Source organism: Ciconia boyciana, chromosome 9, assembly GCF_034638445.1.
Source record: "Ciconia boyciana chromosome 9, ASM3463844v1, whole genome shotgun sequence".
Classification (NCBI taxonomy): domain Eukaryota; kingdom Metazoa; phylum Chordata; class Aves; order Ciconiiformes; family Ciconiidae; genus Ciconia; species Ciconia boyciana.
In genome coordinates this window covers 11,921,643-11,948,253 of record NC_132942.1, presented here as the reverse complement: position 1 = coordinate 11,948,253, position 26,611 = coordinate 11,921,643, and the positions used below count along the sequence as shown (strand labels likewise).

The following is a 26,611-nucleotide window of genomic DNA, read 5'->3' as shown; positions in this document are numbered from 1 at the left end:
AAATACCAGTTCTCTTACTTGAACATTTTTTCTTCATGACACTTTCTCCTGTTTTGATGAAGCAGAGTATAGTTTGCTCACTTTATTAAAAATACATTTCTCTTCCATCCTTCATTTTGACACCCGTTTCACTGCCTAAAAGGAAATAAAATGCTTTCTGGCAAGACTCACTCCATCATTGAGTATTTGAGATTATAAATACTTTCCTCCTCCTAATTACCTTTGAAATATGTTTGAGCCTAACATTTTATTTTGAAAAAAGATGTGATGTACTGCTTCCTCTCTTCCATTCTTCAGTGCCACCTAAAATAGTTTGCACTTCTGGCATATTTCAGCAATAGCAATTGCTGTGTATTCCTGGGTGACAGGGAACAAGCTTCTTACGTGCTGAGAGAATAAGAGCACAAAATTTAGAACATGGTTGACAAAAAGGTGTTATGCAGGACAGCACAATGGAGTTGGGGAGGCTGGCAGAAGAGAAAAAACAGGAGAACTAGCTCCTTGGAAAGAAATCAATTTAAATCAGAGCAGAACGTATTCATTTTTTGTGCCCTCTTTCTGCAAGTGTTGTGAGAATTCATAGTCTTTTGTCCTAGAAATAAATGGGTTTTGTTTTGTTTTGGTTTTTTTTGCCCTGTACAAGTCCTGTACCTGCTAAGTAACTAGCAGACCAGATGACATAATGCTGCAGAGGCTGATGCCTCCAACGTTCTCTCAGCCCCTTTCCCTAAATGTCCAGTTACCCAAATGCTGGATTATATAATTAATGACAGTCCTCCTGGCTAACCTTGTTTTCTTGTTCTTAGTACTCCTCCTTGTTTCAGAAACTTCCTCTGTTAGTTTCATTATGTTCTTGGAACTAGAATTAAGAGGGAGGAGCTGGCTGGCAAAGAAACCTATTCCTGCATTTCATTCCTGAGCTTAAAAGTGTGGAGAGTCAGCAGGTCAAAAAAAAATTATTTGGAGGATCATACTTTGAAAACTGGTGTGATGATGGGAGTGAAAAGTCAGTCATACAGAATTTGAAAATTGCAGTCTTCACCTGTTTGCAGTACAGATAAACTAGTTTAAAACCACATTAGCTCCTCCACCTCCTTGTCTGGTTCTTCACATATCAGAGCTTGCTCAAAGTAGTTCAGGATTAAACAGTTTCCAATGTAATTTTGAAGCCTTGAGAGTTTGTCCATTAAAGCTCAACTCTGCAGTATGTGTGTTAATACCCTATTGTGTGTAAATGAGGACTAGCTGATTACTTAATGATGTTTGTATACTATCTGCTGTTACGCAGGTGTTAATCTTATAAAATGTGTTAATAACTACTTGGTATTTACAAGTATCGGCTTATTAGTCCTGCTTTGAGTCTTTATTTGTATCTCGAACTCACATTCAGGGCCAAGCTTTGGTAGCTGTATATTCAGTGTTTACTTTCCACGTAAAACTTAGATTAACAGGATCACCGATTTTACTTTCCACATGCTTCGAAGTTTGTGCCCCAATTCACAAAACCAGTCCTGATCAAGACTGTAAACATGCATTCTAGGCACAGCCCTGTTACTGAACAAGGCTTAGCTCTTGCGGTACGCATTCGGTTTGTTTTCATAGGCACATCTTCCTGGAGCTTTACTTGTACAGATCTTCAAAGAAGTTGGAACTTTGGTCGGAAATCCTTCATATTTCTGCAGAGTTTTTCAATTGTAGATTTCAACGTGCTTGATGAAAAGGGGGCAAATGTCACCAGGTGCCACTCTAGAAAATGAAGAAGAAAGATTTAATTGACTGGAACATAAATTACGCAGTGAGTCAGTGCTGGGAGCGGAACAGAATTCAGGTCTGTTGGCTCCCACTGCTGCACCCCATCCGTGGGATCACAGTGTGGCTGTCCCAGAGGCTGTCCTGAGCCGCTCTCTGTACATTATATTCTCATCTGCCGTCAGACAGGAAACCTAGAAATTTCATTTAAACAAAGAATTAACAATCGCAAAATGAAGTGCTCAGAGTCAGTAGTTCTTATTTTCTTCCTCTGCTGCTGGCTTCTTGCCATTGTTTTCCCACTCTATAAAAGAGGGTGATAGATTTCACCTACTTTGTTGGAAGAAGAGTCATTACTTTTTGTCTGTGCTGGATTGTGTAGGAGCTAAGTGTTCTTGCAGAGTTGTCAGAGCACACACTTGCCTTTGGATGGGAAGAAAAGCAGCACGATCTAAAGAACAGATTTCACAATGAAATCTAAAACTAATATTTCTCCATAAAAATAGAAAAAATAGTGCTTCCTATACGTGTATAGAGGAAGGCGTTAGAATAAGGCACCTCTACTTCCTTTGGACTGTTTTAGAGTTAATTTACTGGTGTGTAGAAATTCTTCTTTCTCTGATAGATCTGTGGAACAAAATTCTGGATTTTTGTCCAGAACAGGTACAGCAAGGACCATAAGAGGTTGAAAATGCATAGGGAGTTGGAAGTCGCTGCTTTTTTAGAGTAAAGTAAGAGACGTTTTACATAACATCAAGAACAGCATGTCTTTTTTTCCCAATTAAAAACAAAACAAAATAATCCAAGAGAATTAGTTCTAACAGAACTTCTTTGGATCTGTAAATCCAACTTGTCTTTGGATTTTAATGCTCTTTCCAATGTCCCTGAGAGAAGGAGATCTGATCCTCTTGCGTTCTGACATTACTTTGGAGGGAACACGGCGCTTCAGATAGCTTCCCTCTCTCTGTCATTTAGAGGTCTCCAGCCCTCTTACTCAGGGGTTGCATCTTCTCTCAAGCCCATGCTTTCCTAGTTTAGGGACTTGCTCCAAACTGTTATTCAGACTAGGTCTGACTTCTTTTTGTAGCAGCTTTCAAGCTTCTGGGGTACATAATCCAGCCCACAAAATTGCTGAGTAGCTTCCTGTGTCACCCGTCCAGCCGTCTGCTCATTCCTCTCCTCTCTCCCAGGAGAGTCTGATGATGTCCAACCCCTCTCTGGGTCACTAGGCAGAGGGGAGTCTTGCCCCACTTGTTCCTTTATCATCATTGTCCCAAATACTAGCTGTTCTCCAGCGCCATCTTCTTTACTGTTTTGATTATTTCAAATATTCTGTTGTTAGGCACATAGAATGGGGTACTAGTCTTTCAGGCCATCTCTGCATACCCTAGGAGTCAGCCTGCTGTTACACTGTTGAATAAAATCAATTTAACAAGTAAAGAGGTTGATCTTTTTCTCTCTGGTCCTGGTCAGTCGTTCTAGGTATGGTTTTAACAACTGTGAACAATAAAAGTCCCCCCAACAACTTCAAACAGGTGCCTGGGATTTTATTTTTATTTTGTAAGTAGATGGTCTTTTGTTAATCAAAAGAGCACTGTGTGTGCAAACCCAACTCAGCTGTGCTGTTTGTTCTACCTTTACATTTCCCTCAGCTAGAACAGTCATATTGAAATCTAAATTGGTGGGTTTAGATTTATCCATTATGTAAAAGTAACAGCTCTGCTTTTAAAGATCTTACTGCAAGTGTCTGATGTGCTTCGTAGTAAGGAACAAAGCCAGAAAGGTACGCTGTGTGTTAGAGGTGCCTGTCTGCGTTTGGTGGAGTGAGGACGTATGTATAAGCCTGCTTGTTTTTATTTAGAGTTAAATGGCCTCTGAAGAGGTTAAAAGCTACTGCAGTGACCACCTATGGCTGAGTGCCTGATGGCTTGTGCTGTTCAGTTGGTGTGGTTGGCCTGCTCCTACTGCCCAGCATTCGAAGGCTGTTAAGGCAGCTTTGTTGACAAAGCAGGGATGAATTGCCCCAAAGTCACTATTTGAGAGCAGTGACCCAAGGAAACAGAGAAACAGTTGCTGCCTGCTAAACAACTTTTTTTTTAAGCTCTTAGCTAAGTGATTTGATTTTGTGGTTTAAAATCTTTTGTTCTTCTAGTAGCATTGGAGTATTCTATATGCTTTCCTAGTTTCTCTTAGTTTTTCTAGCACCTTGTAATCTCTCTCTCTTTTTTTTTTTAAATGTCTGTCTCAATTAAAGAAGCAGAGAGATAAAGTCCTGGGGCAGCAATTTCTTCCTTTCTTAGTCTAGTAGCTACAGCCTGAGAATCTGTTTTACTTCATATTTGTGTTGTGGAGTATGGGGAGGTGGATGGGGAGTGCCAGTTACTGGGTGTTCCAGCAGGTGTTCTCTGTAAGCCAGCTCTTTCACTTGAGTTGCTTCATGAAACATCTAAAACATGTCGATGAACACAAACACCACGGTACCTTGCACTGTTGGGGAGGCAGGTTTTCTCTTATGCACTTCTGATTCTTAAGCTTTGGTTAGATGATGGACATCTCTCTGCCTGAGCAGTCAGCAGATTGCAAAGATGCAAATGCTCCTTGACACAAAAGAGCATGCCTTTGGTGGGAAGGTTTCTCTAGAAATACCAGTAGGTACTGCTGGAAGGGTGTTTCCCTTCTGCTGTTAGTCTCCAGCCTCAATGATCTTGCTCTGACAACAGTCTCCCCATAGCTTCCTTTTGATTCCACGAATTCACATAGAAGATATCCCACATGGCTTCTTTTTTAATCTTTTTTTTTCCATCTGCCTCCAAGCTACACTGATTTGGGGGCGCAGAAGGAAGCCTCTCAGACAGGCAAGGTGACTAAATTCTGATCTCTTCTTTGTAACACCAACCTCTGCTAAAGTTTTCCTGGAGAGAGAAAATGGAGTCTGTTTGTGCACAGTTGTCTTTGAATGTCAGATGGACTTAATCCAACTTATATTTATCATGACTGAGTTTCCTCCTGCTTCCCATGTCCTCCTCATAAATGATAAAGCATTTTATGCAAAGTAAATTGCTGGATTCTCAACTATAAGTGGTATCTCTGCTAAGTGCCTTAATAGCAGCAGGTGTTGAATGAATCATAGTCCATAAACTCTTCTGTTGTCTCTGGGGATGCTTCTTCCAGAGGTGGTAGCAGCAGTAGTATGAGGAAAGAAAGTTGTGCAGTAGCCCGTACTGCGAACTGGTTGAAAACTCTTCAGAGCCATCGTTCCAGCTCATTTCATGTGCACTTAAACATGTTTCCTGAAGTGGGGTTGAGGTTGCTCATTCTCCTCTCCCCACTTCACACTCGCTTTGGTTTCCTGAACTGCTAATGCACCTTTTCTGTCATGAAATGACAGACTTAAAAATAGATACAGCTATACAAATCTTGTGGGAAGAGCTGGTTGTCTGTCTCCACGTCAGATGTACAGCTTCTGTGGGGAACCAAATAAAGGTGACTGAACGAACCATCTCTGCTGTCTGAATCATATGTCTGTAATACAGCAATATAACAGAAATGTTTGAGGAGGCAGATGGGAAACGGTAAGAGGAAGAATAAAAGTGTGTAGAGTGACAAATCGCAAGATTATGTCCTTGTCTGCAGCGAAAATTAATCCTTCTCAAAGTTAAGGATGATTCGTCTCTTCAATGGCAGATGAATAGAAATTATTAGTTGGCTGGGTTCACTGATGTCTGCGTGAAGTAATTAAAGAGTCTGGTGTAATTCAGAAGGATGTGGCCTAAAAATGAATTTATTTATAATGTCTAAATGGTAGATGCTCTCAAAGAAGAGAAGACACTAGATGTTTTCTAACCTGTTATCAGACAGAGCTGCCTCAAGATGACTCTTAAGGAAGATGAAATGGATACTGGCATAGGCTTGACTGTCCAAGGTTGTGTTTAGCAGCTGCCTTGCTCTTTTGTACCTTTCACAGTGCATGTAGTTTTCATCAAAAGCAGTCTGGGGTTGTTGTTTTGAATGAATATATGTTCCTAGAAAAGCACTGTGCAGCAGTTTTTCTGCCCACCTGAAAAAGAAACCCAGTATAGTTAACAGATAGAGTGCTTGATCTTCTTTCGACCCTTTTTTTTATTTTTAAGAATGAGTTTTTTGAAACTCAATGTGCCTACTCTGCATGGAATACCTCTCTGTCGTTATATTTCTTGAACATGGCAAGTACAGTGTGTAACTGTAGAAATTCTCTCTTCCACCTTGTAACTCCATTTACTGATGAGTACATAATGAATGGACTTTGTAAGGAACAGGCAAGCTCTTTGTTACGTTAGTCAGGAATTGGCGTGTGTGTGTAGAAATAACTGACATCAAGCTGTCTTGGATTCTTGATATTTGAGGCCTGCAGCCATACTCTGATTCACTTTTCTTTGGTTTGTAAGAAGGACTTGACAAATGGGGAAAAAACAGCAGCAATATTGCACTTGAAAGCATCTCCAGTTTGCAGGAGCTGTGCTACTTGCTGTTAAACTGGGTAAGGGCATTACCAGCACACAGGTAGAAGCACAAGGGGAAAGAAATTTTGAAAACTGCTTTAACCGGCTTGTATTCCCCTGTGCAGTGGCAAGGAAACATTTCTTGCATGAAATTATTCTTAAAAGGCCAGCCTAATCTTGTTTCTCTTTGTAGAACAGAAAGCTTGGCCTGCAAATTCAGTGTTAGCTGGCGTGCCAGGTTCTAGAGCTTGCTTGCTTGGTATATGAAAGGGACAGTGGTTTTAGTGTGACACAGTCTTGCTTTTGAAACAGTTCTGAAAAGACAGGCTTATTCCTGCTTTCTGACTTACGCAGCTATCTTGGGAGTGAATTAACCTGTACTGCAGATATTTAAATATTGTATGAGAAAAGGGAATCTGAACAGAAATCAGAGTAATACAGCCCATGTCGATGCCCCACAGCCTCCCACTGAAGTGCTGACTGCCATTGAAGACAGGGTTTATTATTTCTTTGCTCCTTTGTGCTGTGATTTAAACTTGAAGTGATGTTTGACCAAGGGCTTTTGTTGATCCAGGAAGCCATCTCAGCTTGGGAAGGTGTATTATTCTTAATTTCTTCAGACAAGCAACCTGTCCCTCTGTGTATGTGTCGTAGGTGCCTTGCCTTTCTCTTTTTCTGTCTGCAGCCCCTCTGTTTCTCAGAGCAGTTGTGTTTCTTGCCAAGAGGGAAGCAATCAGGGATGGAGTTTTTGCTGACCCTAAAAGCTGTTTGGAACAGTTCAGGCTGTAAGGCTTCACCAGTTGGCTTTTTCTTATCTGGGTTTTCCCCTGTATGTTGGAAACCCTAGGGACATCTCCCCCATGTCCTTTTTCTTCTTTTTGAGAGACATTATGGTATCTGACAGATTATGATGGAGATGTTTCTCGCTTTTCATAATGAATGAGCACTTATCCAGCACTGGGTCTCCAATGTGCAGCATGTTGGAATGCACTGGCTCTGCAGTTCTTCAAATTTCTTACTGCAGTAGCAACATAATCTTTATAGTATTTTCAAAGTTAACTTTTTGTGTCTATACTCAATAATCTCCCCTTTGTCTAGTTTAGTCAAATCTGCTGTAAAATTTTCAGTTATTTGGTTAACTTAATAGTGAAGTTACAATTCTGCTGTTAAATGTGTTGTACTTGCAAGTCACTTCAAGTGGTTTACTTGTTAATGAAGCAAATTGGTTCAGCAGCACCAGGCCATCTGTTTTTTTCAAAGAGATCTCAAAGCTACTGATGTGCAATAAAGTTAAGGTAGTTGTTCACTGTGCACTGGACTCGTTATTGATAGTGAGTAATGTCACCAGGAATTAGTGACCTCAACTTCAAATGTGGTATCTGCTGAAAAATAGATGCCACTTCTAAAAGCTGGTTAATATGGGAGGTGAAGAATCAAGTGTTGTTTCAACACCCACATTGTTCTGTGTGAATCACAGCCATGGACCCTTGCTGCTAAGACAAGATGACATGATTTATTTACGCCACCATTGACCTGCTAAAGGTGGAGTGTCAACCATTATATTGATTTTTTTTTTTTTAAATCATCTTTGACATCAGAAATGTAATTTGCTGTAATGAATGATTGTGTCCTCTAAACAGCACCCCCTTTCAGTATGTGCTGCAGACGTACCTACGATAGAGCCAGCATGGTTCAAAAAGAAGACTAATGTTTAAATATTCAGTTCTTCTGGGGAAAAACATAATCTGCCTGAATAACAAAAATGTTTTTCCCCTGTCTGTGAGCATTAAAGCTAAATTTCTGAATCATCTGAGGAGTGGAAAGGGATGAAAATTAATGTTTGCTGCTGACTTACAGTGCCTGAATTCTGTTCTGTGACCAAGTGCCACATGTGAATGTGTTGCACTTTTGCTTGGTTGCTTGATTAACTGGAATCCAAAATACAGTCCAAGAGCTGCAAAACAATCATTCCCTTGCCTCTTAGTTAAATCAGTAAAAACAGACCTTGCAGAAGGTACATGAAAACATCCCACTTCTGCTCACTCCAGAGTTGTGGTTCAGTGCTCCACAGCCAGAGCTGAAGCATCTGCTGTCTCTGCAATGGCTCCACACAGTGAGTCAGTAGTATAGGGAGATTTCTAAGCTGTGCTCTGGCTGTCTGGCCTAGGTGACATGGCCAGTGCATTGCTCCTTTGTGCTGGGGAGCGGTGGGCACGCTTGAGGGTTACAACAAATGCAGTAAACTGAAGGAGGAATTAATGTTCTTCCTTCTCTGACTTGAACTCCTTTAGGTATCAGAGTTTCCCTTTGCTACAAGACATTCAGATTTAACCACCGTCTAGTTAGTTAGACTTACAAGTATTTTTTTTAATTGCCTCAAGTTCTTTGCTTCTTGCTCATGAAAAAGTTAACAGCATCTTACAGCGATGTTACTGTAGTATTTTAATGAAGCTCTTTTCAGACTCCAAAGATGTCAGAGAGGATTTTTCTGTTTGGAGAGAGTAATCTTCAGTGAAATAATGTATTTATTACTTCATTTCCTGAACTATTTCAGATCCAGACTTGAAACTGTTCAGGTGTATATAAAGCAAGCTCTGGCAGGAAGCCCTGCCCATAGCAGCTCCTGCTGAGGGAGTGAGCTCATCCCTGTTCTCAGGGCAGGCATTTGAAGTATCTACTCTAGAAAAAACCGCGGTGTTTGGGTAGACATCTTCTGCCCTCCCTGTCACCCATCTTGCACTGTCAATCAGACAGATTTGAAAGGAAAGTCAGGAATCACCCCAGGGCTGATGATGTCAACTTGCTTTGTTCTATTGGATTCGACCTACCATTGCCTCTGCGTAGCCAGCCTTGGACATGATTGTTTGTGGCTGTCCCACTCAGATGAGCACTACTGCATCTGCCTCTGGCTTGTTAAACACTTTGACGCTTTCTGTGGCTCTAGGAGATCCTGAAAAGTGAACACGAAGAGCATATACTTCTATCTGAAGAAGAAAAATGTTTGAATAGCAACAGCCCATTAGTCTAGATACAGCTTTTGAAGTCCATCTAATACTTACTGGCACTTGAAATCTGCAACCCTTTTGTTTGGCTCCATTGAGGTGCTCCCATCTGCAATTTTACCTCACTGTCCACTTGTGCAATTGCAGTAAGATGAGACCAAACATGTAATTTCTATGTTTCTGAGAGGACTGTTGCACACTTGTCCATCAGACAGCTGGAGTTCTGCCTCAGACTGCACGTAATCATCCTAAGGTTTGTGAATTCTGTGTTTGAACCTATGCAAGAAAGATCCTTGTGCTGTTGTTCTTTACAATGCTGTTTGACCAGTTTGTTGACATTCCTGTCAGGGAGGTGAGAAAGTTTTTGGTTATGTCCTTTCAGCATTGAATTGAGAAAAAAGTACTGTAGCATTCCCTGATGTTAGTTATGAATGTTGTTTCCTGCGAAACTCTGACATTGCCAAACAGCCTTTTTTTATTTCTTTGTTTGCAACCATGCTCTCCATTGAAAGAAGAGACAATAGATACACTAGATGTGTCAGGAAATTCCTTTGTTATACTGATGACAGCCTAGTTCTAAATTTAGCCTTGTATTCTGGTATTGCAAGGTCCAGGCCTCCCTTTATGAGGATATGTATGACCTGGAGGAAGAGCTTTCCTAGCAAAAAGTTTGTTGTTTCCACTCTGCAGCTATGTCAGTTGATTGACTCAAAGATACTACTTCGTCTTACAAGTCTTGCCTTTCTGAGCGAAGGAAGAAAGTTGCCAAAAGCTAGATATAAATAACACACTGGTTGTCCTGTGGAAACCGTATGTGTGCATGCTTTGTAAGCGTAAATTAATGTATCCCTGTGTGAAAGTGGGGTAAACTGCTGCACAGTACTGCAGGTTAAGAGAGCTCACTTAGCAGTTAGTGCAAGGCAGTGAACATGCTGTAAATCTACACCCTGGTTTCTCATGGTCATTTCGGATATGACTACAAGACTATCAAAGTGGATATTCACAGTGTAGTACAGTGTGTCTCGCTGTGTTATGAGCTGGCTGGTATAACCTTTCTTAACATCCAGTTTTCCTCCAGCATTAGTAATATCTTCCACTGCTTTGAATGTGCCAGTATCAGAAAACTGTAAGGCAGCTTTTGCAATATATAGAGCACAAGGTTCCTCTCTGTTCCCAGCGTACAAATACTCTTCCAAGTGACCAATGCCTCAGCAACCTGGAGGCTTATTGGAATTTTTACTGCAGGTGCTTGCAGGAACATCTGACCTGAGGGCAAGTAAAACCTGTTCCCCTTTACCATGCATACAACTCTATGGCCTCCTCCCTCATACATTACAAATGATTTGTGGTGTCTAATCCTCATTCTTTTCTCTTCCCAGAACAGTGTAAGTGTTCCCCTGAAATTGCTTTGAGCTCTGTGACTAGGCAAGAAGCTGGTGGCAAGAGGAGAGGGGTTTATCTAGTGGAGTCTAGAAGTTAATCAGATTTTTAACCCTTAGGTCTGATAGGAGCTGTGGCTTTCACAAGCCTCTGATTTCTTGGGGCTTAGGGTCTCCTGTTACAATAACTCTTGTCAACTTCACGTATTTGTTTGAGTTTACTTAATTTACTTATTTATTAGAATTATATGTAATTAATGAGGCATTCTTTGGGGTTCCATCCTCTACTTACTGCTGGGATCTCCTCTCTCTTGTGTCTCAGAAGCATACTTTTCAAGCTGTCATTGAATCCTCTGCAATTTTTATCTTCTTTTAACTCAAAGTTTAAATCAGAGTTAACAAGATAGCTCTGTTTCCTGGCCATGCCAGCATCTCCATCATTCTCTTCAAAGTTTGATGTCTTGCTATCCTTTTGGGCTTCCAACTTGCCCTTCTCTGAATGCCTAAACCCAACTACTATTTCCAACATCCTGGATCAGACTACATAAATTGTACTTTCTCAAGCTGTGGCCGGTATCAGATGCTTTATGGGAAGATGCCTCATACCCTGAAGAGTATTTTTCCTTTACCAAAGTATAAACCTGCGTAATCCAGAGCGTGTATTTTCCAAGCAGATGAATGTTCTTCCAGGATACATGCACATACCCAGTCCTTTTTCTTTTGCTTTGGTAGTCTCTTGGACTTACTGGTATCATGTGTCAGTGAGCAAAAGCTAGCCAACATTTTTTGTCTCTTATTCCAAACTTGTCTCTTTCCATTCCCTTGCTGTTAATGTTAATTGTTTTGATCATTTCAGCATCCTTCTGCAAGTTTAAATACACCTCCCCTGCTTGCCTTCCCTTCTGCTGCTTGAGTCAGGTTCTGGATGTCATCCTTCAAGCTTCTGCATTCATCCATAAGATCTCAACTGAGCCTTCCTCCTTCCTCCCTACCATCCAGTCTGCTCTCACTGCCTCTTTTGCATACATTGTCCACTCTTCATTCTGTGTGACTCCTTAGCATCTGTCCTTATCTAAAAATGTGTTAATTCTACAAAACAAAGCCGTTAAAGCTTTATGCAGTTCTCCTGGGTTGTTCTGTACTCTTCTTGTACATGCCTCTAGACTGTAAGTTCAAGGCTGGGACGCTGTTTGCTTGATGTTCTTTGCCTAGCAAGGTGTGTACGCTCACTGTGCTCATACATTAAGTGATCCTTAAAGTGCATTAAGGGCCTCATGACAGATGAAGGACTGCTGATTGCGAATGTGCTGTACTGTGCTTGCAGGGAGGCTTGAGCCTGTAAGTATAGACCCAAGAGTTCTCAAAACACCAGGCAAATCAGCTCCAGAGACTTGCTTAAAGCCCTTTATAGATGTGTGTCATGGTAGTAGAAGAGAAAGGGAATGTAACATTGTGGTAGAAGAGATGGGAAGCAGAATAGCACAGAGAGGGTGGAATGCCTTTTAAGCACTTAAAGCCAGGCGATAAATGTGGCTGGGAGCCATTGATCACTTTCTGTAGTGTCTTTGCCTAATCCTTGCTTACTTACGCAATGTAAAACTTAATTTGTGGGGTTTGGTTGTTACTTATGTGATTAAAATGGCAGTCTGAGAGAAGGGAACCCTGCCATGACATCAACTTTCCACTGAGTTATTTAAAAAGCTAGATTTTTATTTTTTTTAATCCTGTGATGGGTCATGTTAATACTAGTAAATATTTCTCATTGTAAGAACAAATTTCCTTTTATAGCATCCACATGCTGCTGTTTTTACTGAATCCAGCATAGAGCTATTTCCTATTTCTAATTGTTCACTCACACTCAGCAGTTCTTGCTTGTTCATGTGCTTGCTCTCGCTCTCTTTTTCTTTCTCTCTCAGCTTTTTTAGCCTTGTTGATCTATTATTGTGGCTTTGGCAAGACGACGCCAGCTTTTGGCATTTAACAGGCTGTGAGCAGGAATGATCAGCTACTTCCTCTGCCTGTGAGACCATGATGTCATCAGCTACTCTGGGTTGCTTTACCATCCACTGCTGCTGTTGCTTTGGTGTATGTGGAAAGAATGTAAACAGCACTTTCCAGATGTTCTCAGGGCAGCTGGAGAGCCATAAATGGACTGTTTGGTTCAGGAATATTGCTGATCTATTTAGGAGATGACAATGAACAGAGTCATAAAAATATACAGCTCCAATGCATATCCTGTGCAGCATGCTCTATCAAGTGTATCACAGTGGATTGGAATGGTTAAGTGATTACAAAGCATGTTCAGGACTTGAGCTGGGTACCCTTTATATCTGCTCTCCTTCCCTCTCTCACCCTTCCTTCCTCCAGCTTCAACTGCTGATTGAAACACAGCAACAGTGTCCTTCTAATCTCATGCAAGGCAAATGCTGTTTTGTTCACCCAGAGTGCCTGCAAGTTGTAAGTGATCTCATCAGATGAAGAGTGAAGAAAAGGAAGATGATCTAGTTTTTAAACTCTCAGTATAATATCTAGTGTAGTAGGAACTACCGACTAAACATGGGAGTGTTTCATCTTGGTGTAGTATAGAATAGGAATTTGGAAGCCAGTGTCTCTCATGCCTCTCCAGGGCTGGAAAAAGCATCAAAACTCACCCACTTGTGGTATATCCAAAAAAAGTCTGTTTTGGGGGAGAACCAGTCACTTCCTTCTTTAGGGGGGGTGTGTGTGTTTTTAATGCATTAATTAATTTTTATTGAGTGGTGGAAAAACTGATGTCAGAGCTGCGTTGTGGCTGGATGTGCAGGAACACAAGGTTGTAGGAAATAATACAGCTAACATCATAAGGGCAGTGGAAGTTTAACCATGGAAAGTTTAAAATAGCAAAGCTGAGCCATATGGATATTAAAAGAGATGACTGAATCAAAACAACAGTCTAATATTAAACTAGATTGTGCTGGGGGAGTAGCAAACTTCTTGGGTTAATTTCTCTTGTGTATCCAGTGTCCAAGGGCAGGTTTCTTGTCTCAACACCTTGATTTCTGACTTTGGTATTGCCAGTTTCTGGCTATTGCAGGATACAAACTACAAGGGGCAATATAGGTTGTGTCTCACTGGTTTTTTTTGCCAGGCCTCTTTATTCAGGAGTCTGTAGAGTATCCTTTTCCTTTTACGGTGGTCTGTAAACTTGTCCAGCACGACTTCTTCCCTGGCATCTCTCACAGTTCAGATTGCACAGATCCATGACAGCAAGGTGGAGGGAGGTGGAGAGAATTACTTTGGAAATTGGAGCCAAGAAGGAGCACAGTTACATAATTGTACAAAAGAAGAAGGATTTTTTTGTTTTGTTTTTTTCCTTCTCATATCCTTCTGCAAACTGAAAAAATGTTGTTGGAAAGCTGGATGGAAAAACTTCAGCATCATTCATCCCTGTGGGGAGATGAAATGTATGGAAATGTTCCACCTGTTTTATGGCTGTTGCTTTTCCTCTTTCAGGTTTGACATCTACAGGAAGGTGCCAAAAGACCTTACACAGCCAACCTACACAGGGGCTATTAGTAAGTAACACTTCTTTCTGATGTCCTTGCATACCCCTGGTCTAAAATTAAAGATCGTTTGGCTTCTCTGTCTCCGGGGATTTTTTTTAAAGGGATATTAAACAGTGGAAAGGGTATCCTTTGTTGCTTAGACAGCCCATTTTGCCCAATCTGTCAGGTTGTACTAAACGGTGGAGTAGTTTGCATGGATTCAGAATCTCAACAACAAAAAGTAGTACAGATATATTGTCATGAAAGGGAGCTCATAAAAGCTAGCACTGAAATACCCACTCTGCTAGCTACTGAAGTAGCTGGAGAGCTTTTTGCTAGCGTCTTCCCATGAATAGAAGCTGTGAGTCTGCCCCAAACACTGGTGCGGGGATGACTGCAGATTTTTTTACTTATCTCTGATAGGCATCCCCTCAGTCAGTGTGAAAAACAGCTGGTAACAGTTGCATTCACAGTTAGTATATCCAGGCATTTGCTTGCTGAAGAGACTTGAGGAACCAAACTACTGCAAACAGGGAATCCAGGTTCTGGGTCAGTAACGAGCAGTGTGGGTGGCAATATGCAGTGGCCAGTGGTGAAGATGATTTGGGAAACACATATTTCTCACACAACGTACTCAGGGGATTCATCCGATGTAGATGGGACTAATCAGCAGAGATATTATTTTGTTGTTATTTGTCATGCTTTTAAAGAAGAAAAATTGCTTGGTCAGAAACCACCGGTAGCAATCCACTCTCACTCCCATGTATCAATACATGGACTTCGGCTGATATAAATCTCTTGCCTTGGGCCCCTTTTCCTTCCTTCCTCCTCCTGAGGGAGGCTGTAGGCTGAGTAATGCAATTTCACACAATTATATGCAGCGAGCGCATGGTGCACAGTGGTAAACATTGATCAGGTTGATCCTGCCAGGCCTGTAATTAGACGCCTAATGCAGCTTTCCTGTTCCATTGAACAGTGACTTCCTTTGATCATTAGCTGTGCTCCATTCATCCGTTCTTGTAGATGGGTCAGTAGCCTTGTATGTCATTGCTGACGTGAGTGATGTCATATCCCTTGGTGACAGCAGGCATCAAATAGAACTGAGTCAGTAGCAGTGAATCAATGGACACAAAGGAAAGCCCTTTGTGAGCTAAAGAAACTCCTCGCTCCTTACTGTGAGGATGGTTGAAGATTGGAACAGGTTGCCCAGAGTGATGTGGAGTCTCCATCCTTGGAGATACCCAAAACAACTAGACCCAGCCCTGTGCAACCTGCTTTAGCTGACCCTGCTTTGAGCAGGGGAGTTGGACAGGATGATCTCCAGAGGTCCCTGTCAGCCTCAACTATTCTGTGCTTCTGTGAAGATAGCACATTACTCTAAATATTTACTTTCAGAGAATCCTTGTCCTCAGTGTTCTCCTGACCGCTGAATTACTTGTATGTTGACTCCCTTTTAGGTATGCTGAAACAGTGAACAAAGGGCTTGAATAAAACTGTTTGCTAATTTAGAGGCGTATGAGATTTAGTGTTTTGAAAGAACACTTTGAACTTGTTAGTGATCTTGCCTGTTCTTCTGTTTTGGAAACTAAGAGTTCCCACACTATAACTGGGCTCCCTTTGAGAAGTTGTCTTGTTATGAATCACTTGCAAAAGAGTATGTTTTAGAAACAAAAAAACCATCAAAGGCCATCCAGTGTTAGGCTTTCTGATCTGCAGTAAACAGCTCAAGTGATAAGTCTGTTGTGGGAAGGCTTGAAGGCTGTGACTCTTACTTAAAATTATTAGCTGACTTATTTCTCTCTATTGTTATTTGCAGCTTCTCAGGCTTTGATTTTCTTCTCTAACTGGTTCTCCTTCTTTTTGTCAGAGTGTTTTTAGACGGGCTGATATAAGCTTTTGAACCACACAGTCAGCCAACAAACTGTGGTAGCTTTGCATATGAGGATCTTGTGTGCAGCCTTCCTAATGGGCTTTCTGTCTCACCAAGCCTGTGACTTGTAATTTGAAAGACAGTAATCCTGCGTGTTGTAGGAGGCCATGAATTAGACCAGCCCATTGCCATGCCAGTTTGAAGCCTGGGAAGTTTGCATGGTTTCATGATAAATGCTTTAGGGAAGTCAGCTTGTAATAACATTAGGGGCTTGGGGGTAGGGGAAGATTCTGCTTCATAAAAAAAATCTTTTAAGGTCTAGTAAATATGTGAAACAACTATGGCTGCTACTGTATTTTGGCTTTCTTTAAGCCTTCCAAGGTTTACAGAGCAGATATAAAATAGCCTGTAGTAGCTGACTATTCATTTAGGCCCTTCCCACATGATTTCTGCTGAAACTTTAGTTCAGTATCACTTTTGGTGCTGAAGGCTTTCTGGAATAGGAATGGGTTTACTGTAGGATTCCTACAGTAGTTTTTGGATTGTAAGAAGGCCTTTTTTTGAAAAGTTTGAGGTTTATTAGGGAAGAAGGAATAGATCAGATTACAGAAGAAAAGAGGTAGAAGGTACCAGTTCTGCTTCTGACCACCAGGGCTGAAGTGGCCAGCTCCTAGGAAAGAGGCAGCTCAGGGAGAATAAAGTGGTATTTTGGTGGAGAAGAGCAGGCGATCTCGAACACAGACAAGCTCAGAAGCCAACTGGAGGGTTATTGAGTCTTTCCGTTATGTATGGGTTTGTAATTTCAAAAGTTGCAGTGAACGCGGCATACAAGATATTTCAAATCTGTGTAGCAACCCTTCTGGCTATCAAAAATTAGTAGGAATGAAGGAACCAAGAACAGTCCACTGCAGTTTAGTGGAGTGAGGTTTGTGTAGAACAACATACCCACTGTCGTGGACTTCTCTGAAAAGTGAGCAGAAGTTACTCATTCCTTTTTCTCAATAAAAATATCTTCTTTCAGGCAGCATTGCGATCCCTGTGCCACTCAGCCAGTCATGCCATTGTTGTCCCTCTTCCACCAGATGCTTGTGCCAGTCTTTGCAGGCCTTCACACCCCTGTGTAGCATGTCCGTGATGCCAGCACACAGCCATTCTAACAGACCTGACTAATGTGGTGACAACTTGGCCATGTTTGGGTATGTAGGCAGCAGCAGCACATGCCCTGGCTGGCTGACAGTTGGCATCTGGCTGGAGAGGAGCAGTCTGACTTCTTGAGAAGGGCCTGCAACTCGGACAGCTGCTGTAGCAATCCTGCTATTTAACAGTCAGTGTGGATGCATAGTTTGCATGCACATGTTGTATGCACACATGGTAATATTATCCAGAAATACTCTATGCCGTTTGGAGGCTGGAGTTTTAAATACACATCAGGAAATATCAAAGTTATGATTCACATGGCATCTGTAACAAGACCCGTTCCTTGCACTTCATAGCAGTTTGCTCCATTGAACAATAAATACTATTAATTTTATGCCTTAATATAGACATGGATCCACGTTCTCAGTCTGTATGATGTGTTAAACACTTTGCATTTCGTTCATTTCTTGTGGGGCGGGGAGGAAGAGTCAGGAATGTACATAGATGGGGTATGTATCAGAAGGGATACGTACAAAAAGGTTAGGTTGTTGAAGCTACTGTAGGGAAAAAAAGCTTGAGAGAATTCCCCATCCTTTTGGGACTACTGATTAGCCAACAGCAGTGTGTTCCAGTGTGTCTAACACCAGCAACCTTTGATATATTGATTGTGTTATCATATTAGAGTTTTAAGAAACCTGTCTTAGACGGTCCTTCGAGCTCTGTGGGAACATCTCAGTGCTCTTGCAGTTAAGCTAAGCTTTATGCATTAATTGTTTTATTCTGTCTGATCCTAGCCTTTAATCTACTTTCCCAAATATAATACAGTTGTCAAATGTGGGTGGCAGGAACTGCACATTTGCATGGAAGCAAGTAAAGTCCTTCACTATGAAATAAGCAGCTGAAGCACTGTGTGCGTAAATTCTTATGCTGGGAACATCGTATATGCCTGCAGCTTCACGCTAAGGAGGGGAGTTCACGTTCTGTGTCTGAAAAAACATTGGCTCCAGAGACAGTTTAACACAAGACTTTCACATAAGTCTCATGCCAAAGACACCCCCCGCCCTGAAAATGTACGTGTACAAGAAGAATTTAACACAAGAGCGGCCATGGTCAGTGCGAATGTCCATGTAGCCTAGTATCTTCTTGCCAGCCACTGGTCAGCAGCAGATGCCTGAGAAAGAGCATGAGGACCAGTTAAACATGTCGCCAAGCTTCGGTCAGTTGGTGGTTCTGAACTTCCTGAGCTAGAGGTGGTTCCTTTGTGTTTCGTAGCCCTCAATGGATTTCTTCTTCAGGGCATGTCTGATTCCTTTTTGAAATCTTATAAACTTTATTTTTTTTTAAGCGTCCCCAACATCCATAGTCAAGAATTTTCATAATTTAATTAGGTGTTGTGTAAAGGAAAACCTCCTCTTGTTCTTAACCTCCCCCTTCCCTCCCATTCCCATACTGGAAGAGACAGTGAGTGGTTGTTCCCCATTCATCTCCTTCAGGCTGCTCATGATTTTATACACCCCTCTCGTGTCCACCCTCAGTAATCTCTTTTACAGGTTGAAAACTGACTATGTAGTTTGAAGACTGGCAAAAGCATTGAGGAGCTTTGAAAGTCAATCCCTGCCGGGTGTTTCAGGGCATTCTTACAGGATTTTTTAGATATAGGTTAGTGGAATTTTACTGTACTGTATTTGGTAAGCTTTGTCACAAGCATTCACTGCAAGAGCTGGATTGGAAGATGGACTTGAGGGAGCAAATACTTTGTATACTGGAAAAGGAGAAGACAATTTGATGATGGAAATGGCAGAGAAGAAAGTTAAAAAATTGGAAGAGAGAGAGAAAGCTCTGGGAGAGAACTTAAAGTTAGTAGTACCAGGCTTACATAGAAGTGCTGGAGAGCAGAGAGGTCTAGCTGATGCTGTGGAAAGCCTCTACAGGATGATAACAAGCAGAGAGGAATATGGGAAGCAATTAAAGAAGGGCTTGTCTCCATGTCAAACAATCTCCCGTGCATACTGCCAAAGATCAGAGATCTTGTGTCTCTGCTCTTCAGTGATTAACAGTAAGAAACACTGGATCAACTAGTCTTGTGCCTAGGTTGCTTTTTTTGTGCTCTTATGTAGGTGTGTATGTTCTCATAAGAATTTGCTGCTGTGCTTTAAGTAGACCTTTCTCCTCCCCCACACTGCATGGTGCACAGTGCCAGTGGCTTAGCTGGGTTACAGCAGTGTTGTTCTGTCTTGACAGCCAAGACTTGGAAGCAACTGTGTGACCACCTGAGGTTTCTCCTTAGAAATTAATATCCGCTCTTACTTCCCATTTTCCTACTGGTCTTTGACTTTGTTTTTCCCTTTTTTCTCTCTCTTCATCCTAGCTAATGGATTTTTTGGCATCTCTTTTAATCCTTTGCACTTTTCAGAGGGTCAGTAAATTAATTCACCCTTGAAATGACTCTGATGAGGAAGGGGAAGCAATGCATTTCTCTTTCCTCAGAACTATAAACTGACTAATCTGAAGAATGAGGCACAAGGCTTTAGGTCACTCAAGGGTCTGTCTCGGTATTTGCCTTAAGTGCCTCCTCTTTCCTTCCCTTGCCTCACGCATTCTCTACCAAGGGAGTTTGGACAGGCGCAATTGTGTGATAAAATTGCTGCCCAGACAGTTGTTGCTTGAGCTTCCTGAAGGAATGGGTATTCAGGCTGTATAGGTCATGTGGAATAAAGCTGAGGAACAGGGTTCTTCTTAGGTATTTCTCAATCCTAATTAGCAGCTGTGGTAAAGTGGTCATTTCTGAAGAGTGCTTGGTCATTGTAGCTCTGCTGGGATTGAGGGGTGAGCCAGATTGTACTCCTGTTGTTACAGCCCTGGAATAGCATGCCATTTCCTGGTTTACTCTTTCGTATAGTGATTCATGGTGAACTTGGGTATTTTATTTAATACAAATACACATTGCAGCCCTGTCTCCTTGAGTTGGCACATCCTTGTCTACTCCGATCATCCCTGCTTAATAGGATTTACAGCTGTCCTTCCTTCTAGCCCCTCCTGTGTGGGTCAATGACTGTGTCACTGCTGCATGAATGTCACTGTACGATGTTTTGAATAGTTTCGTGGTGAAAAGTAACCAGTAATATGCCAGTTACTTTGGGTTCCTTCCTTTTAACTCTAGGTTGGCATTCTTAGAAAAGACATGGGACTTGTTGTCCAGGTGCTTTGCATTTCCTTCACTGGGAATTTTCCCTCTCTGAAGAGTCAATATATTGCCAAATGGAGAAATTGGAGAAGTATCAGGCATTGGCTAGACTAGTCCATTATCGCCATGTCTTTGCTGTACCAGGTCTATCTAGTGGGTAGTGCAGGCTGTGAGATGACGTACACATAGCCTTAGAACTTGGCAAAGAACCAAAATGTCTCCTAATCCACAAAACACTGCATAACTGACTGTATGCTTTTGAAGCAAGAAGGTGTTGATTCTTCTTCCTTTCTGGAGGTTTTAGTAGTAATAAAATTACATTTGGAGCAAGGGCTCCAAAGAAATCGTATTATCAAGCAGCCTTGTCAAGAAGGAGGGAGAGCTGGCAGACCAACATTGTGTGCTGGAAATGGAGAACGCAGGAGTCATGGGGAAATAGAAATCATGATGGAAAAGGTGGCCCAAGAATTAAGATACCCAGCAGGATGTTGGGTATTGTCATGCCATTGAAGTCACTGCTTTGATGGCCTCGTCTGGGTCATTGCCTCTAAAGAGTGTTAGTTCTCAAGTGTGTCTGGGTGGCATATCCATGGGGGGAATAATATGCCTGTGTGAAAACAGTTTATGTCTTTGTTAGAGATATGGAACTAACTCTTTCCTCTCCTTGCCTCTTTCCCAGTCTCTGTCTGCTGCTGTCTCTTCATACTGTTTCTCTTCCTGTCTGAGCTCACCGGATTCATAGCCACTGAAATGTAAGTAAAAATCATGTTTTCTTTTGTTTGAATGTATATGCATATATGATTCTTTACAGCTTTACTCTGTTATCTTGGAAAAACGTGCCTGTAATTTCACTAGGTCAGTTAGTTGTCTAATGGTTTTTGGATTCCTTTTGATTGAGTCTGAATTCTCAGTCAGTTATTCAGCTTTTTAATTTACTGAAGTATGTTAGGCAAACTTGGTTCTAAAATACTTTTGTTAGAGAAAACTGTCCAGACCTGCTTGATCCTTTATTAGCTGCATACTGGATTTCTCTGTTGAGCACAGTAGATATTTTTCATGTGACCACAGATCACATAAAAAGCTTCTGACCCTTTTCAGTTCTCTGGTGATCAGGTGTAAGATAGTGTGAATACGAAGAAGATCAATGCCAGTCAGTTGCAATTTCCCTCTTCCTCCTTAGGCTGTTGATGTCTTGTCCTCATCTGAGATTTGTTTCCCCTCTCCTCCTGAATAGGCACTTTCCTCTGCACTTGTTTGAATCAAAGTGATTCTCAAAAACTAATGTATTTTTAATCAGTTATACCGTATGTTTAAATGTGTGGTACCCTACTGGTTCAATCCATGTGGTCTGTGCTCTGAGACTGTGGGGTCCTGTTGCAGATATGGTGGGGTCTCTGACATGACATTTTCTTTTCCCCTCGCTTCCTGTGGGTAAAATGGGTATCATATTCTGCCAGTCTTCACTGGATGTTTTTGGAGATGCTTTTTGGAAAGATGAATTGCATAAAATACGAATGATTATTAGTTTAATGTTAATAATACCTTATTTTTTTAATGTCAGAGCTGAATCTCCGATTCAGATGCAGATAGCTTTACTCATGCGTGAGTTTTATCTTCTTTCTTTTCACCTGTTGAGCCTTACTTGGAAACTTAGTTCACAGGCTTTGTGCCTGAAGACAAGTTGTCCCAGGTAGCCTCTTTGGGACCTTGCTTTGAGCAAAACGGAAATAATTTCCGCTTTAAAAAATTGCTCATAGAACAAGTATTTTAGTTAATCAGATTTTTTTTTTTCCCCCCTGTTCTCATGCTCCTTCTGCCTTGAAGTAAACTTTGCTTAGTAACTATTAACACAGGTACCTTTGTTTTGGGTTCTAGGAAACATTCTCCATCATCCTGCTGATGTGGCAGTGAGCTCACTAGACTGTGATGCACAGTTCCTGGATAGTTAGGAAGGGTGGACCTTCTGTCAGACTTACCTGATGGTCCAGATAGCAACAGATGTCACTGCTGAGCAAAAAAGCTCTGAAACACATGGGGCTTACATGCTGTATTTAGATTGACCACGCTTTATGTGGCTTCTGATAACCGTGTGGCTTTTTCATTGTTTTTTGTGCAGCTCTGACTTGGGTCAAGAATATAATTTCAATAATAATTTTAACCTTGAGTAATGTATAACCTTAAGACAGTAGTGTAATCTAGCTCTAGCTAATTTTTTATCCCCATTGCACGTTTACTGCAGAGATGGTATCTTAGTTTTCTTACTCACTTGCTGTTTCTTTGAGTTCAGTTCCATGCATTTGCTTATAAAATACTAGGGTCACCTTATCAACCTACTTCTCTCAGGAGCTGAGTTTTCTTGGTTTTCTTCTTTTAAAAATTAGAGAAAAGCTAAACAAATTGCTTCAAGTAAAATAGTATTTTTTTTTGCTCTCCTCTTAGATCTCATTCTCTCATCTGGTTTTCTTCTTTCTTTTAATACTTTCCAGAGGAATTAGTAATATCTACCTAATTTTGATCCGATTATTTAAGTGCACATGCCTTTATGTAGTGGTAGTTTCCTGTCTAGAGATTTCTTTTTGAACAGCAAAATTGTATGATTCTCTGAGGCCTCTTCATGCTTTTTTCTTAACAAGATGATGCATTTTCCACAAAGATATTAGAGGTGCTGTAAGTTCCTGCATGCTCAGCTGACAAGTTTCTCATTAAAACCTTAGAGAGATGGTAAACTGCCTTTCCCAGCAGGAACTGTGTGGGGCGGAGGTGTTTGTAAGCAATAAAGCAGTAAAATTTTAGAGAGGATGTCATGGAAGAGACTGAGACAAATGAATGCAGGAAACTGATTCGTCATGGACCATCCAACACAATAGCTCACAGAATATGAAAACCTCCTTCTGATGAGTTATAGGTCATCAAAATCTCTCTTGCTGGGAACAGATCACCCACAGCATTTGTGAATACAGGCTCCCCCTGTAACAGCGGAAATACTTCAGAAAGTCACATAACAAAGTGCTTCCCAGTTCAGCAACTTCTAAAGTAGAAGTAAACTTTTCTTTTTCCATTTCTTACTCATTGTTTTCTCTTCTGGGAAACCCAGTACCGTAAAGGTGTTAAAAGATGTTGCGAAGCTCTTATGCTTCCCTTTCAAGTGTGTATTACTGGCAGTGCATTGCGAGGCAGTATAGTCTCATTGTTTGGAATAAGGGTGCAGAAGTGTGGAGGTCTACATGGTCTGGAACAAACTGTGAGAACTCTGTGCCACCATTTAAACTGGGCGGTAGCAAATAACAGGGGAGATACTATCTCACAAAGATATTTTGAGCCTTGTTTGCCCATGAATCAAATACTTTTGAAGATACGGAAGATTCCTTATGTGCAAACTGTTCAATTCCCATCAACTTTTATTGCAAGCTTCGAGTTTCTTTTGTATTAAGAGTCTCCTACAACAGATATCTCTCCCAGCTTGAAGTTTCCTAGTGTCAGCCAGGATCTGAATGATTAACTAGACTGTGCACTTACATGAGGTAAGGTTTCCTGCTTTGCCAGTGCCAGCTGTACTATGAGACTGCATCAGTCTTTCTCCTCTTGTGTTAGATTTCCCTTAAAGCAGTCATGCGCTTGACAAAGCTGGATTGCATGGGGATAGCTGCACATTTTTGATGGCAAGGTGCAACCAGAGCACTTGGCCTGGTGCCTTACATTAGAGCCTACCAGGTTTGCTGATAGGGACTCATCCTTACCTCATAGCCCTATTATGCCGAGTAATTGTGCATGGTGTGTGTGTATTGACAGCCTGCTTCAGGGCAAGTCAGCAGCAACCTCAACAGCAGTGGTACCCACAGGATTAACTCTCACCAATGGGAGGTTTCTTTGGTATCTGCATCTAAAGTGAGAGGTTGGTGTGGTTTGTTGAACTCATGCTGCAACATGAGAAAATAAGGTCTGCTCCACACCATGCTAACCCCTAATACTTGCTAGTTTGTACCCACTGTTGGACTTTCTTCTACATTCATATGACTGTAGCAACTTAAATTCCTGGTATTACTAGAAATCTCAGTTTGGTCACTCTTGCCCAACTTCAAATCTGTTATTCCTTGACCAGCCCATTGTCTTAGCGTTTATAGTCTCAACTGCTAAAGACTTGTCTGAGTGGCAGAAAGCCAAGAAATTGCACCCTCATCTAGAGGATAAGAGTCATAACACTAAAACCAACCCAATTACCTATGTGGGGAAGACAGCGTGCATCACAGTAGCTATGTCATAACTCGTGCGGGCATTTCAAATGAGCACTAAGATTGCGTCTGTGCATGGGAGCTTACTTCAGTTAGGAAGCCGAACTAAGACACTGTGCACATTACAGCGGACATGCAGGAAGTTCATGTGGCATAGGTAACGTGCTATAAATGCACATCCTTATTTTGCTGCTGACTAGCTTCCTGTGTAGATGAGCCCTGAGTAGGGTAGAAAACTCCTAGCTTCTCATCTTCAAGATTCATTGCGTGACCCAAACAGGCAGCCCTCTGAGGAGCCACGAAGGAAATCAAAGCTTGGTACTTAGGTGGGGCTGCATCCTTTTCAGGAAAAGCACAGTGAAGAGCTGGTGAGGGAACAGGTTTTTCTTTCTTTGCTCAGCCACAAGCCATCATTACAGTTAAGGGGAGGGTGAGTTCAATTCTGGAAATCAAGGATCATCTTGATTTTCGTTGGTGGTGGTGTTTTTTTTTTATTTCTGTCCAGACTGAGAGTGACTGAAGACTTAGTGCAAAACAAGAACTTAGATCAATCTCCTCAATTCTGTAAAAGACAGATAAAGAAAAGGAAGTCTATGCTCCACATTTGAAGCTCTGTAAAATTGACAGTATCGACATTGGTTGTCCCACTGAGCAAATGACTCAAATGGCTGAAGAAATGAAGCTAAAGTGTTAAATGTGTCTGGTATTTCCTGGGCAGGATCGGTAGTAGATTGAGAGCTGAGAGTAGATTGAGGGCTAGAAATTGCTTTGTATACCTTTAATGGCCTTCCTCATTCATCTTGCTGTTATGTTGCAAATCAAGAACGTAGAAATCGCCTATCTCTTTTCTAATTAACTCAGATCAGTGCTAGAAGTTAATAGCGGGCAAGATGATAATCCTGCAGTTTTATCACCGTAATTAGGTCATGAATTATGTTCTGTAGGATCAATAAGAGTTTTCCAAGTATTCCATCATTAAGGAGGAAAGATATAATTAACTAATCTAGTCTGCTTTGCATTGGCAGCCAGGGGAAGGGGTAGGAGGGTATGAATATGATATGTGTGGTATGAATGTAGCTGCTCAATGATAATTCGTCTGCCACAGCACACTGTAGAAAGCAACAGACCATTCCTGGCAGCATTTTCTTTTTCTTTCTTTTTATTTTTTAATGAAGTAACTGGCACTGAAGAGACTGAAGTGACAACTTCGCCACTTGGAAGGCTGTGCCCCCCTGCAAGGCAATTAATTAATCTGCAGGGCAGAATATCTGTAATAAAAATACTGCCTTTGCATAAAAGTGTAAATTATCAGCAATGTCCAAATCATGTGTTCATTTAAGGTGACCAGGTCATTCACTGGGGACACCAGTTTGCTTTAATCTTTACGAAAAATACCTTGGCCAGTCTGTGAATATCACACAGCCCACCTCCTATGCCAGGACCACATCACGTGCAGCATGACTTGACTGTTCATGCAGGCTGTAAGGTACTCCAAATGTGGGAGGAAGCAAAATGTCAGGAGCTTCCGAGACCAACATCGCTTGTTCACACTGGATTCATTTGCATGCCCAAGACCAATCCTGCAGTGAAGCAGAATTGTTATCGTACCTGCCTTCAGAGGTTTTTTTGTCCCTTAGCTCTCCAAGGTATGTTGAATGTGTCTTGTGGCTCTTGGCCCATGAAAATTTCTCATAACAACCTGCAGGATCAAGCTGCACCTGCTGTAAGCAGCAGTGTGATCCTGGTGCAACAAGAGTTCCTTCTGCTGGAAACTAACCTCGGAGCATAAGTCATCTGCACCAGGAGCACAATGCTACAACTATGATTCAGGTCCCAGATGCTAAGGGAGATGCTCATCCAGTTCAGGCAGATGAAATGCTGGAGCAAGCTGGACCAGCATAAGGAATACAGCCTAGTAGTCAGAGGGGAATGGGAGTTGTAATCCCACTCTCACCATGAACTGGCTTTGAGACAGACACTTTTCTATAGAACGATGTAATACTTAGCTGCCTACCTCTCAGGGGTGCTAAGAAGCTTAATTAATGTTTGCGTAGTAACT

The 26,611-nt window shown here is 41.5% G+C and overlaps 1 protein-coding gene across 1 annotated transcript in view; it reads left to right on the top strand.

The window, feature by feature from the left end:
• Positions 1–26,611, top strand: part of ERGIC1 (endoplasmic reticulum-golgi intermediate compartment 1) — a 61,350-nt gene that overhangs the window by 8,691 nt on the left and 26,048 nt on the right. Inside the window, exons 2-3 of the mRNA XM_072873836.1 lie at positions 14,101–14,162; positions 21,003–21,075. Of these exons, the coding sequence (XP_072729937.1) occupies positions 14,101–14,162; positions 21,003–21,075 (135 nt within the window). The remainder of the gene's footprint in view (positions 1–14,100; positions 14,163–21,002; positions 21,076–26,611) is intronic.